Source organism: Micropterus dolomieu, linkage group LG17 (assembly GCF_021292245.1).
Source record: "Micropterus dolomieu isolate WLL.071019.BEF.003 ecotype Adirondacks linkage group LG17, ASM2129224v1, whole genome shotgun sequence".
In the NCBI taxonomy this organism is placed as follows: domain Eukaryota; kingdom Metazoa; phylum Chordata; class Actinopteri; order Centrarchiformes; family Centrarchidae; genus Micropterus; species Micropterus dolomieu.
In genome coordinates this window covers 12,388,656-12,403,135 of record NC_060166.1, presented here as the reverse complement: position 1 = coordinate 12,403,135, position 14,480 = coordinate 12,388,656, and the positions used below count along the sequence as shown (strand labels likewise).

General features: G+C 39.5%; 1 protein-coding gene across 1 annotated transcript; it reads left to right on the top strand.

Moving 5' to 3' along the window:
- The first annotated feature begins 3,308 nt into the window (after positions 1-3,308).
- LOC123986157 (histone-lysine N-methyltransferase, H3 lysine-79 specific-like) lies at positions 3,309-5,198 on the top strand. The gene is made up of 3 exons (XM_046074259.1): positions 3,309-3,546; positions 3,868-4,284; positions 4,404-5,198. The coding sequence occupies exons 1-3, from the start codon at positions 3,517-3,519 to the stop codon at positions 4,800-4,802; spliced, it is 846 nt and encodes a 281-aa protein (XP_045930215.1). The 5' UTR covers positions 3,309-3,516; the 3' UTR covers positions 4,803-5,198.
- The last annotated feature ends 9,282 nt before the right edge of the window (positions 5,199-14,480 follow it).

Sequence of the window (14,480 nt, the reverse complement as noted above, 5' to 3'; positions counted from 1 at the left end):
TAGGTCATGTGTCCCAGATCCCAGTTTCAGAGCATCTACAGAGCAGCCACCTCCTGAGCTATAAGGCTGGATGTGTTTGTGTATTTCTCTCATTGCACTTTTCTTTTTTTGTTATTCAGGACAGGCTATGAGCGGGTAAAGCCTGACTGTCAGATCAGAAACAAAACAGTTCACTTCTCGCTTCTATAGTGTATTGTTAGCTTCAGCTAGTTTACCCTGTTGCATGCTGGAATTCTTTGTACATAACGATGTACTGGAGGTATGTTTGTTTTCTGCAAAAACTATGTTTGACTCTTGTCAAACTTTCTTCCTCAGCTCTTGTTAGCCTACTGTGGTGTTCATATTCCTGCAGATTCAGAATTATCCAGCAGTGATCAAAGTTGTTTGTGACTGAGAACACAAGTCTGTGTAAACCCAGATTTTTTAGATGATATTCAGAAAGAAATGTTACTTGTTATGTTGCTGAAATGTGGATGAAGGGTATTGCTTCTCCAACATTAACATTAGTAGCTTTCCTGATGTTTACCTTATTTCTAATTACTGGGCCAAAGTTCTGTTTTTTACTGTACATATTTGTTCTATATAACATACACAATGTTCCTCATCTTAAACATGTTCTTGTCAATATAATGCAGTTTTAAGCTGAGTGTTAATAGTATGCTGAGGCTCATCACTTTAAACTGATGAACCTGCTACTTTTCTTCTTCTGTTGTTTCAGACGGCTGGAGTCCCAATAAATTACTCTTTACGCTGCATCTGCCTGTTGATCATCTCTCCTCCTCTTCTCCCTCATTTACAAGTAGACACTTTAAATGTTGGCTCTTTGGTTAAAGCAGTAAGTTAATGGAAAAGTTGTGAGATTAAACATATTCTCTCCTTTCTGTTAAGTCACGACTCTACTGTTTTTGTAGATGCAGAGTTATTCTCATCTTTTTTTTAATCTATTTATATTATTAGTCAAATGCTAATCTTCCCTGTAGACTAAGATCTTAACAGAAACAAGAACCGTGTTCTAACTAAACCAGTAAAATGGGAAAGTGTAGTTTTGACTCTTTCTCCCTATCCATCTATGATCCTTATCAGACCAGTCTTGTACCTACCTATCTACAGTATCTATACTAAATGGCAGTCACTGCCTTCTAGTGAAGAGAGTCAGTCAAATATCGGACCTCTGTAGACAATGAAACTGAAACAGTCCAATTAGCTGAACAGGATTTGCATGTCAGTCTGTGTGTATAAAGAAAAGACAGGGTGTGTCCATGTGAGGTGAGACTATTTTCATTAAGACACAAAGGCTCAATATTCACAAATCACAGTGTGCGACTGTCACCCAGGGTGTCCCCCAGGGGTCAATGCTGGGTCCACTCCTCTTCATCATATACTTCCGACACCTGGGGAGGATGATGAAAAACGCCGGGACTTCAATAGCTTGTGTTTCAGCAAATTTTATGCTCATGTTTAACACTTCAGCAACAGCGACAGAGCTACTTCAGAGGAAAGACACCACACTGCAGTCTAAATAACTGGAGACTGCTGAATTAAAGTACTGTTGTTGCATGGCCATTTGCCAACGCTGCTATTGCCTATGACAACTATCAGTATCTTTGTCTTGGATCTTAAGTGAAGGGACAAAGTACTATGAACAATCATTTAAGTGAAGGGTTATACTGTGGTTTGGATCTTTATGCCTTTTAGAGTTTTTATGTTTACTGATTTCTCGTATGTTTTTGACAATATGGGCCCCAGGGGCCATATTACAGAAACTTCCTAACTGGCAGATCCTATCCTAACTGCTTCGTAACCATGGTAATAAGGGTTATGAACTGATTTAGGAAAAAGGCCATTACAGATTAACAGTTGCTAAGTCAATGTTCCTTTCCTAACTTTAGATAGAAAAAGTGTATTACAGAAGCATCCTAACTTCGCAAAATCTTAAATAAACTCTCCTAACTTTAGGATAACTGTTAAGCCGTCCTAACTTTTACTTTTCCACCAGGTAGTGTTTGCTAACTCGTTTAATCCACATGGTTGCTCTTTAATTGCTTTCACAAAAACAACAAAATGTCAACTGGTGGAACTTAATTGATTTTATTGATGACAAAACACTAGTTATTAGAAAGGCTGTAGGCGATGTAACGCTAGATAGCCTAATGTCTCAGTATGTAACATGATGTAAAGGCTTGATGTAACAAAAGGATCCTAATGCAAGTCTTTCATAGAAGGAGATCGTTAAATTCAAGAAATACATAAAAAACATGATGACGTTAGCCAGCAGCCTTTATTATTATTTCATTTTTTTTACCTTCATTCCCATAAGAAAGTTTACCATGGGTTATTAACTTTCCCAAGAACACGAGTTTCTGCTGGGGTCAGTGAGGGAGCACAGGAAGAGCCACCAGCGGATTCATCTGTTCTTTGGACACAACAGTTTCCTGTGTCTTCATATCACTGTAAATGGAGTTATTGTCTTTCTGACAGCATCAACACTCCGCTGGATGCCGGATATACGGCGGTGACTGTGTCTACTATTTTAGCCCATTCTCTATCTTTAATCTCCCGAGTTAAGCTTTATGTGGATTTGGATTTCTCGACGGAGGTCACAAACACCTCTAAGTCATCTGACTTGAAGTTCAGTGATAGTTGTTGTTTCTGCTCCATTTTCAGTGTCTATCCATCCATCCATCCATCCATCCATCCATCCATCCATCGTCAACCGCTTATCCTGCGTACAGGGTCGCGGGGGGGCTGGAGCCAATCCCAGCTGACAGGGGTACACCCTGGACAGGTCGCCAGTCCATCACAGGGCCATTTTCAGCATATGTTTCATTCCTAAAAACAGTGAATTATAGCTGTTTAGCTCGGCGAAATGAGAAAAGTGGCATCAGTTGCTAGGTAACAGATATAAAAGTTGATAACCGATGTTGGATTGAGTATTTAGGATTTCCTAACCTGAGATAAGATAGGATGAAGTAAGATAAGATAGGATTCCTAAAGTTGCTTCTGTAATACCAAACTGAGAAAAATCCTATCTTAGACTCTTCCTATCTTAACTTAAGACTTAAGATAGGAACTTTCTGTAATAAGCCCCCAGGTGTCTAAGTAGTAATGCATGATACTGACTTGGGCGGAAACATACTGTCACCTCCACTGTCTCCTTCTGCTTTCAAGAGCAAACTTTTGTTCACTCCATAGCTCCCATTGCTAGAATTTTGAAAAGCTATAGAACACACGATGAGAATGCTCCATCATCACCATCACTGTAGAACGCTGACATCATAATGAGCTGTAGTTCTAACCTGCTCCTGTAGAACACTCCATTTACATTAAACAACCTGAAATGAGCACTTTCTCTCTGTCTTTGGTGAAAACAAACCCTCAACTATTACAAAATACAACCTCAGTGACTACACCGTCTACATCAGAAAGTACTACAACTCTGAAACTACAATACACTTCAAGTTGAACTTGAGCTGTGAAGTACCACGACTATCTTTTCAGCTATTCCAATATCTTGACATGGACAGAAGATCAGGCTCAAGAAACCAGGTAAGACTTTTTGGTGAACATTTTCATCCGCATTGCCTTGCTTAAATAATTTCCTAGAAGGAAGATTAATTTTATACTGTAACCCAACCCCAAACAACTCAAGTGAAACTGAAAAAATAAATGTTGCAGCATGTCAGTGGTAATTTGGAAATAAAGTTAAAAATGATTTTTTTTAATACTCTGTGATCTAAAACAGGTTTTAATAGAATATGTATGAATTAAAGTGTTTGCTCTCTGGTGCAAGGAGTGCCTTCCTTAGACTACAGTAGATCCATATATGTGAATAAGTGCACATGCTACATGTGTGTATCTGTCTTTCAGGGATTTTGGCCAATGCAGTTTGGTGCTGCATCATACGGCCCAAACAGGCTGGCTGCAGTGCGGCTGCAGCACTGCGAGCAGTCTCCTAACTCAGTTGTGCAGGGACTCAGAGATGCCCTGTACTCTGCCATCACTGAGATAAAGTCTCTCAAGGAAGAAAACAAAGCCCTGAAGGAGCAGGTCGGTCTGCTGGAACACAGGCAGGTGGAAGTGAGCCAGCTCCAAGAGGAGCTCAAACAAAAAGATGACCTCCTCAAAAGGGTCACCGAAAAAAGGCGGGCTAGAACAAGAGCCCATGTGGAGACCCTGGACCTGCTGACGCAGATGGAGAAGGAGCTGAAGAGGAGTGAAGAGAGGTGGAAGAGCACATGTGATGCTCTGGAGGCGAGTCTCATGTCTAAGAACAACCAGCTGCAGGTAAACAGCTCAGCTCATCACTATGCTTCAGAATCATGACTTGTTGGGTTCTAACAGCTTGTGTGAGATGGGTTCAGAATTAAGTTTTGCAAAACATTTTGCTGTTTTTCTCTTTTCAGAATCTCACTTTCAGCACAAAGGAGCACAAGCAGTATGAGAGAATTGCTAGAGAGGAGGAAGAGGAGAGAAATGAGAAGAAAAGACAGGAAGCCAAAGAAAAGATGGAGGAAAAAGAAAAGTTGAAGAAAGAGGGGAAAGAAAAAATGGAGAACAAAGAAAAGGAAAAAGAGGAGAAAGAGATGAAAAGGAGTGGGGAGAAAGAAATTAATGATACAAAAGAGGAGAAGGCAAAGAAGAAGAGGGGAGGAAAAGAAGAACATGGGTGCAAAATAAAAAGCAACAGGAAGGAAAAGAAACCTGCTGCTTTGACACAGGTCAGACACCAGCTGGACATCCTTCCTCTAGAAACCCCTACCTCTACCCTTTACCTACCTCACCCACACCCCTCTTGCTCCTGAAACCCCTACACCACCCCTCCCCCTTTCTACCCCCCTAACCCGCCACCCCATCCTTTACCCCACTTCAACCTCCCCCACCCCTTCCTCACCCAACCCTTCCTGTGCATTTATTAAATAATGTGACACTTTCCTAAATCCAGTTCTGTTAATGTAAATTATATCTGACTGTGTGTGCGTTTTAGAATGTAGTGATCATTTTAATTTATTTGTACAGGCTCCATGGCACTTATCAAGTACTACAGCATTGCAGTACATTATTTGTGTAATGCTCACACAGACACGAACATGAGTTGCCATTAGCTAAAGCAGCAGAAAGAAAGAAAAGTTCATTTTGATGTTCACAGGAACAGCAGGATGGATTCCGTTTCTTTGCTGAATTAAAGTGATCCAACAAGATTTGATGTCTGCTGTGGGTCTCTTCTTGTCGTCTTTTATGTTATGTGTGTTCCTTTCCTCTTTCTTAAAGGTTTAGTGATACGGTGTTAATGTAGGATGTCTGATTTATGTTAGACTCCAGGGTCAATTGGTCAATTGGTCCCACAGAAATTGATAGATCTGTCATCATCTAAATGTCTCAGCAGAAACCAAAATCTGTTTTAATGTGTTGTAAGGTTTGTTAACTTTACGTTCATTAAAACATTTCAATTATACACTCAGTCACTCTCTGGTTGTTGGGACTCCAACCAAAGCTGCTCCACTTACATTCATAGATTTTTCATAACTTAGGGAATAGACTCAGACTAAATTTAGCTCCAGGTGAACTTGATTGCTTCTACTCCAGACTGTAAAATCGAAAACACAAGATATCTGTCTGTAAGTAATTATATGTGATGCTAAATATCTTGTTTGGATAGTGATGAAACACGTTCGGATGATCGCTGATTGCTGTGCTTAAATCACTCACTGACAACAATTGTTTGTGGGAAACGTTGCATGTTTCTTTCCACTGACCCATGATTCAAAACAGATGTGCATATCTGCAGATATATATGTTTTATAAAGGCCAAGAGGTTAAGATCAGGTCTGTGATGATTTTATTGTTTGCTGCACTGCCTGAGATAAACAGTTTCACTACAGATCTGATACCGTGTGGTAGTGACATGAATAATGTATGAAAACATGCAGTGAGGATGTCAAGACAGAAATCATTTACACCCATCCGCCTTACTAATGGCCTTTGCGGTTTTGACTCCAAAATAAAACAAGGCTTGACCTCCTCTGAGAATCAGCACTCTCATCTTCTGTGACTTTGTGCCTTTGTGTTGCTGCTGACGTGTTTATAATAAAAACAGCTTTTTTTCCCCTCATCTTAGTCTACCATTCAGATAAGCATTGTGATGGAGACACAAATACATTAACTTTAACAATATACCATTATCACAAGCTCTCATGTGTTGGAATTTTCCAGAGAAAAAACTTATGGATAATTAAAATTAAAATGATTATAAACATTAAAAACAGGACTAAAAAGTGAAATCATGTTGTGCTTTTTAATGTGACAGCAACTTGTCACTTGGCCATTTGTTCTTACTGTGAATTACTGATAGTCACTGTATCATTATCATTATCACCACAGCAGCAAACTGTTTAACTGCATACTGTCTTGCTCTATCAGGTCTGTTTGCTTATTCATCATCTCTTGTTGTTGTTTGGCAGAGAGGCTTAACTAGACTGAGTAGATGAATTAAATGAGAAAAACTCTTATTTTCTAATCACTTGTTCTCTATAACAAATGCAGGGTTTCAAATACAGTATATTTATATAAATGCTGGGATTCAACATGGGGTCGGGTTGGGTTATTAACTGAATATCAAAGATATTCAAGACATAATAAAACCATTAATATTAAAAATTATGAATTATCATTAATATAATACAGGGCACCACCCTGGAATCAGGGACCAATAACTAAATATGAAATCAGTCTAAAATGTTTCTCCACCTATAAATGGCAATAGTGAGGCTATGCTATTTCTTAGTGATAGTGAAGGGTGAATTCATGCACTGACTGTGGTAACCAATTGTTACTACAATAATATAATACTGTGGCCCTACAGTATAGTACTGGACAAAATCAATGTGTGAGACATGGAAAAACGCACAGCAATACAACAAAACACAGTGGTCTGTAAATATCCTTCAGAATCTTCCACAGAATATTCTCCACAATGAAGCCTGTACAAGTTAAAATAACACAGAACCTATCTTCTGCCCTGACATACAAAGCCCCTTACTTTATTGCTCTTTGTAGCAATTAAATGCGTTAGTCCATTTAGGAAATCTGGCAGTCTTCTCTCGGCTTGGTTCTGATGATTCGCCGGGAGTTTCAAAGGTGAATAAAGGTAGTAACGGATTTAAGGGTATGAACAACAAGGTCCTGGGAAACCAGATGGGCTGAAATAATTTTGCTGCTCTGGAAGCTCTTGAATTACTCAAATTAACTGTCCAAAACCAGCGACCAGCGACCCCATCCTGCAGGGCTGGGTCTGGCCCATATTTTGTGCTTTCATTCTGTCCTGGTCCCAACATAAATGTTTACCAAGAGATACTGTAGTTGTCCGTGTTCATTATGTGATTTGGAGATTGTTTAAAACAGAAAATAAACAAGCCCCCTCACTTTCAGATATAAAAAAATATGATAAAAAATAAAAATGTAGTTATTTGTTCAACCCTGCAGTTAAACAAATTTTTAATCCTAGTGGGAACTCTGCACTGGAAATGAAAAGGAGAGACTAATTTTCACTGTCGCAACAGTGCTTATCACAGTTGGAATTTGAATAAAGTTATTAATCTCCTCAGCTTTGCCTTGTGCCTTTTATGGACATCAGTACTGTATAAATGCAGCAAAAGATATAATAGATTGGCAATTACAAAAGCAGCCGCCAAATGTGCCTCCCTCCCTGCAGGAACCTGTGCCAGGGCTGTTCCACACAATGATCCACTCCACTGGGATTTAGCCAACCAACATATCTATCCTATATGATTTGCTGTGACTGATGTTGATGTTTCTGTTTGTCTGCTGGTAAACGCTATGGAGCGGATTAGACTGTATGTTGGAGCAGGTTGTTGTAACAAGACAGATGTAGCTGTCATGAAGTTATTTTCTACATCAGACTGTAATATTTCCTCAGTATGTTATAATTCTTGGTTATAAGTGTGTCAGCAGCTTTGACAGTGTGGCCTTGGTGTGTTGCTTCCTAACATCTCTGATGTAGAGGGAGGAGGAGGCCGGTGGAGTTCTGTATGCTGGTTCTCTCAGTGTGCATTGAACAATCAGTCAGTGTATCACTCTGACAGGGTAATGGCTTCTTTCGGAGGTGAATGCAGGAATCCTTGTGACAAAGCTGTTTGATTTCACAAAATATTAGATTCTTAACTGATTTGGTCTGGAGAAATGGTTTTACTTTAAATGTTTTTATTATGCGTAAGTGTAAGTGATTATATATTTATCTCAGAGAAAGAAACAGTCAGTCAGCAGTTTCTAAATACACAACCAATTGTCTTAAGTTTAGATTTAAGTTGACTTCATTTTTTTTAACAACCAATTGGTTACATTTTCAGAAACATCAGTCTAGTCTGACATTATAAGTGGGGCTTAGAAGACTTTGTGAACACTCTTGGGTCATGATTTCCAAATATTCTGTGCAGATCACGACTTCTGGCCAAAGCCTCAACTGTAAAACTCCTGTAGTCAGAGCAGAAAGAACAAAGAAGCAAACAACAACAAAGAACTATAGAAACAATAATTAAGACCGGTCAAAGTGAGCTTTCAGAGGCTTTACAGAAGCTTTTCTAGCAGCACATAAGAAGTTGCCTGTTTTTCCTCTCTCCTGTCAGAGAGGTTGTGGCTGCTGTTCACTGTTTACGCACTTACATGCTGGATTGCACTCTAGTGCTCTACACTAAAAGAGACTTACATTGTACCACACAGATGTGGACAGGCTCTGCTGTTTTGATGATAAGGGTCATTCACACTGGCTGTGTTGTGGGTTTGGCCACAGTGTCAGGAGAGGCTTCAGGAGTAGATGTGTCGCAAAATGAGTTTGAGAGACACAGAGGTAGGAGGCCAGGAGAGAGCAACATAACATCACTGACTGCATACAGAACACACACACTGTGCGTGTTTGTACTGTGGAAAAGAGAAAAAGAAATTTGACTCAACATTTGTGGATGAATTTGTTGTTTATTAGTGTTCTGGTGAAGCATCTGGTAAATTTGGGCTTGTTTGATGAGACAGAAAAAACAAAGATGCGGATTCTGAAACACTGCTGTTAAAACAGCAAGTGTCCACTGTACCAAGTGCTCCTCATGTCCATCAGGGAATGGGATTTTTAGTTGGGAGATGTTGTTTATTTCTTTAAGTGTTTTTTTTTGTTTTGGGTTTATTGCTAAGATAGTTTACTGTAAATATAATTTTGTTCATATTGTTTGTCTTGACCCCTTTGTTTCAAAGCTGATCTGACTGGCCAATATATACTATGCATCTTTATCAAACTTTAAGATTGTTGAAAGCAAAATCTTTAATACATTACACATCGCATGCTGTGATTTGATTGGCGTGAAGCCAGACAGCGGCTGGCTTTCCCTGGCATCATCCTGGCTAATCACAGTTAGGCAGTGGCCTCATCTGATTGGTTAATCATTTAATTTTTTTCACAAACGGATGCCAACTCTGCCTGGCCTCCCTGTGCAGCCAGACTGCAGATCAGTCTATGGTGGTGCAGTATAGTGTTTCACCACACATCCAACGCATAGCATTTAGAGGGGCGCTGTTTCACTTATTGTAAGATAGTGAGAAGTGAGAAATGGGGAAGAGATGACAGCAACGGCTTATAAGATTCATCAAAACTAAAAACATTGTGTTTTTATTGAAATGATAAATAGAGTCTGATAAAAACAGGGGAAGCCTGGCTTCCCTTGGCCTCTGGGAGAAAACTCCACTGGAAATGACATGGATAAATTGCTGTTTTTCTACATATTATGAATAGGTAGTAAATGTCGTGGATGTGGGATTTTATGAAGTATAAAATGGGGAGAGGGACGAACGAACAAAAACTGCCTCACAAGCCAAACTCAACTGCCTGTTTATCATCTGATATCCACTAAATGCATGCAGCTAAATCCTTTTTCATGCTTGGGTTTTTTAAAATTCTGTTTCTGATTAACCAAAACAATCATTTTGGAAACTGTAATTACAGCCTTTTGTTTAAGAAACAGTAGCCTGAACTGTAGAAACGGTATACCCCAGCAGCTTGTTTAGTCGAAGCTTTAAAACACAGAATCCAGTGATAAAACCAAAACTCTTCCATTTGAGCATTTCAGAACATTGGCCTCCAGTAAAATGCAACATCACCCCATCAGACCTGCCAGCTCCCTCAGAGTGACATAGGGTGGAGAGGGATTGTGGGAGAGAGGGGTATAGTCCACAGAGGGATAAGAGATGGGAGGAGATGAAAAAAATTAAATACAAACAAACAATAACATAAACTAAACAACCATGTTGTTCATGATTCAGTTACAGTTCCCAGTAGCCTCGGGGCTTCAAAAGGTTATTGTTTCAGCAACAAGCAGCGAAGGATAAAGGATTCAGATCTTCTGTCTGTCACTTTACAGGAAACTGAAGACTCATAAACCTCAGTTATTTCAGCTGTATTCACATTCTGTAGAGACCTCTGAGTCACATTTAGAAGCAAATTCTGACCTGTCTTCTTCAACATCATGTCTTTAAATTATATTGCTGGAACAAAAGTGTGTGTTTAATGTGTTTAATGTAATGGGACTGTATGTTCTATTTTCTGTGTAGCAAGTCTATGGGAACATTGAGGAAGCAAATAACCATAATCTGTCCCAAAGGTAAGACTATAAGACAAAGAAGAGCCTGATGATCTAAGAAGAAGCTGGTGGGACAGATGTACAGGTGTTACATGTGTTTCATCGAGCACTTGGCAGAGGACTTAGAGATAACCTTTGGCTGTGCTTTGATCATATGTCATCCATTTTGATCTGGTATTTTCCTGGCATCCTGCCTTGTGGTTGAACATAAAAAAAAATGTCAGCCATCGGAGTAATTCGGATCTTCTCAGTGACTCCAGAGATCTGAACACAAAATCTGAAGTTTGGTGCCTTTAAAACCTTACAACACTTGTTTTCACATCACATCACAACACATAAATAACTTACAGTTGTTTGTCTTGTTCTGAAACTGGTTTATATTCTCTCTGCAAAATTCACTAGCTGCAATATTAAAATCTCCAAACTAGATAGATCTCACTGAAGAGTGTGGCATATGATGGACAAAATGACGCTTAACTATCTGTCATGGAATTAAAATAAAGAAACACACACAAGAATAATGTATTACATGTAGCACTGGCTATGATATGCTTGATGATATTTAATGTGACCGAACTGGAACCGTCATACTGCACTAAATGTCTCATTCTGATATATATATATATATATATATATATATATATGTGTAAAATCTATCAAATATCCACTGTGCTGCTCTGGCTTATATGCATGGGGCATATCAGGCCCAAGTGTGTCCCATGCTGCTGATTACTCTGTCAATCAGGTCTACAGCCCAGGAGACAAAGAGTAAATCAACAATAGTGTGAACCAAGCAGAGGGGCCATCACACAATGTATAAGAAAACAACCAGCTTCATGAGAATGACCTGAAGTGCCTATGTGCATACACAGTTTTGGATGGTTTCAATGGTTTGTACTGAAACATTGTATGATATTTTAACTTTGTGACAGTTGGATTAGTACACACAACACAAACTGAAGGCTTTTATTTCACAGTCACTCAAATGGAAGTGATATTCTAGATTGAGAAAAGAATCAGTGCAAAGTTAGAAAAAAGTGATCATACGAGGAGAGAAAATTGAAAAGGTGATGGTGTAAGATCACTGTTTCTCTTTTCAAGGGGAGAAGATATGAAGAAGATGAAGACAAAAATAGGCTCTTAGGGAGGTGCGAGGAAGAGGGGAGATGTGAGGTGTGTAGTCTGCTGTCTCTGCTAGATGATAAGTCTACTTTCTAGTTGTGTGGGTGACAGGTCTCAGTGTCTCTCAGAGGAAGACACAGCTCAGTGTCCAGAAATACAATCTTGTAGCTGGGATAATGGATCCATACTTTCATGATACTAGTGCAGTGCCAGTTCACAGGGGCTGATGTGACGCCTCCCTGCGCTTTTTGTTCAAAATGTGCCACATTGGTTTCACCCACACCAGTTGTCGGCAAATAAATAAATACTTTGATAGCGACGGGTGCTGAAATAGATCTCAGTCATGTCAGCAACAGTTACTTGCATAATCAGTTCCTCAACTGGCCACAAAATAAAAGCGTGTTAAAGTTTTTTGCTAGCAATGATTTCTTTCAAGTTGAATTGAGAGCTTTGACTTTGAAAGGTTCTAATAGACATTAAAAAGAGTCTGTGGCTTGCTTAACACATATCTAAAATAGCCATCAGGAAACTGAGAAGCCCAGAACTTTCCTCTGCCTGGAGGTGCTAGGGAAATGAAAATAAGCATCTATAGGTTGATGGATGTGGATCAATCACCGGGACGCACACACCAGAGATGCTCACAAGTCTTTGAGCTAGAGTCCAAGTCAAGTCTGAAGTCACTCATGGTTATAGTGAATGTTGTATTACCTGCTGCGTTCAAACCAGGCTGATTAGAACACTACATAGCTTCTGTAACTGTAACCTGTTTTTCACTTACAGAGAACAACCATGTCATGTGCAATGCAATTAACGACAGCTTAATAATTACTGTAAGTCAACACCCCCCCAGACTCTCTAACCAGTGTAACGTTAACTAAATAAAGCTGTAACGTTACATGATCAACAATAAATCTGTAATCTGTTTGCAGCCAACGGTAATAATTGATGTGATGATGAGTCCAAGTCTCAAACTCGAGTCCCCATCTCTGGCACACGCTGCAGCAAATGCTTTATTGTGAGTATGTGAAACGGTCTCCTTATAGTTAATTTGTTCAAGAGGAGAAAAGTATTTTTGCGCAAGGGGGGACCACCCCTCCAATTAAAAGGTCTGTGTACTACTGACTGAGGTAACCAGGAAACCAAGAGCGTTTGCCATCTAATGGCTTTAAAAGAACTGGCTCAATGCCAAATTTATTTGTCGACCCCTGACCTACAGCATTAATAACACTAAAAAAAACATGACAATGGCAGAGATACTGCTAGATATTAAGCACTTTCTCAACTTAACATCAACTCTCAACAACAACTCTATTTCAACATATTTGTTTCCAACATATATCAAAACTGCGTGATGACGATAATGCCGTTACAACAATTCACTACCATATCGGAGCATATAATCCCAGCGAGCGTACCGTGCTGTTGCTGCTACAGAACAGCATAATCTCCGCCCGGTGAGCAGCTTCCTGTGCTTCCTCCGCAAGCACTCCCCAAAAGTCGCTGCTGCACAGCTCCGCTCAGCGCTGTTCTCTACTGTATTTATTAATTCTGAATTTGTTGCGTGTTCAAATTGTACCAAACACTACACTACATTACCTTGGGTCTGCAGCAACACACCTGCCACGTTTGAGGTCGACTGGATAAATGGTTTCTGACATAATCGAAGTATAAACACACACACACAAACACACACACAGACCAAATGCTGGAACCAATAACTATACGTAAAGTCCCACAAGAAGTTTGAAAACTCCGCCTATTTTGCTCTGAACCCATCACATCGCCATATCTGAAAGGGCCATTAAGGTGTAACTGTTTTTGTTACAGTGTAAAAGTGGCTGTTCTGGTCCAGCAGGAAGCCATACCTAAGTAATCAATACTAACTACTAATCATCCTCCACTGCTGACATGGGAAATGAAACTCAGTGAGAGTGAGCTATTGTGGAGTTTGGATTCGGCAGGGGCTTAACTCATTGGACCATGAAATGAGAAAATGTAAAGAAAAATAATAAAAAAATATAAAAACATTGTAAAGACTGTTTCCCCATTACACTGTATCCAGTTTTGCTGTGTGACTCATGAATAAGGAGTTAAGGACTTTTAACTTGGCTATAGTGTTCAATTTGATTTCATTATTAATGATGAGATTTGGAAACATGGCTAGCTTCCCTCAGTGCGGCAAAACAGACTCTAGGTCTCTCCCCGTCTCTTCCTGTCAAGCAGCTTCCTATTGCTGGAGTCACTTTGATTTGGGGAGGGGGTTATTGCTGCTGTGTCCTTTGTCAGGTCAGTTGTACAAAATTGCCACTTTGCTACTTAAAGGTTTAAATAAAATATATTAAAGAGGCGAAGAGTGATGCAGCTTCAGGTTATTGTCTTTCCTCTGGCCACATTAAAGGCCTTGTTACCATTACTCCTCTGTTTTAGTTGTCATCTGTCATTTGGCTTTCACCTTGGGAGATTTTTAGTGTGATGTGAGATTTTCTAAAAATGTTCAGTAATTACGCTGCTTTTGACTATACATTCTCTGAAAGCTTCTGTCTTATTTTCTAATAAAATATCAGCTGTTACTCCTTATTGCGTCATATTCGTGTAAATTAATTAAAATGGTGTGTGCTTTCCTATTTTCACTAGATTAGTTCAATACTTAAGATGAAGATGCAAAGATTGTGTAAAAACTTAATGTGTGTGCGGTTGGGGGGGGGGGGGGGGGGGGGGGGGGAT

Coding starts and splice junctions, on each gene's coding strand:
- LOC123986157 (XM_046074259.1), top strand. CDS start 3,517: ATGGACAGAAGATCAGGCTCAAGAAACCAG. Junction 3,547..3,867: donor GATCAGGCTCAAGAAACCAG/GTAAGACTTTTT, acceptor TCTGTCTTTCAG/GGATTTTGGCCAATGCAGTT. Junction 4,285..4,403: donor CTAAGAACAACCAGCTGCAG/GTAAACAGCTCA, acceptor TTCTCTTTTCAG/AATCTCACTTTCAGCACAAA.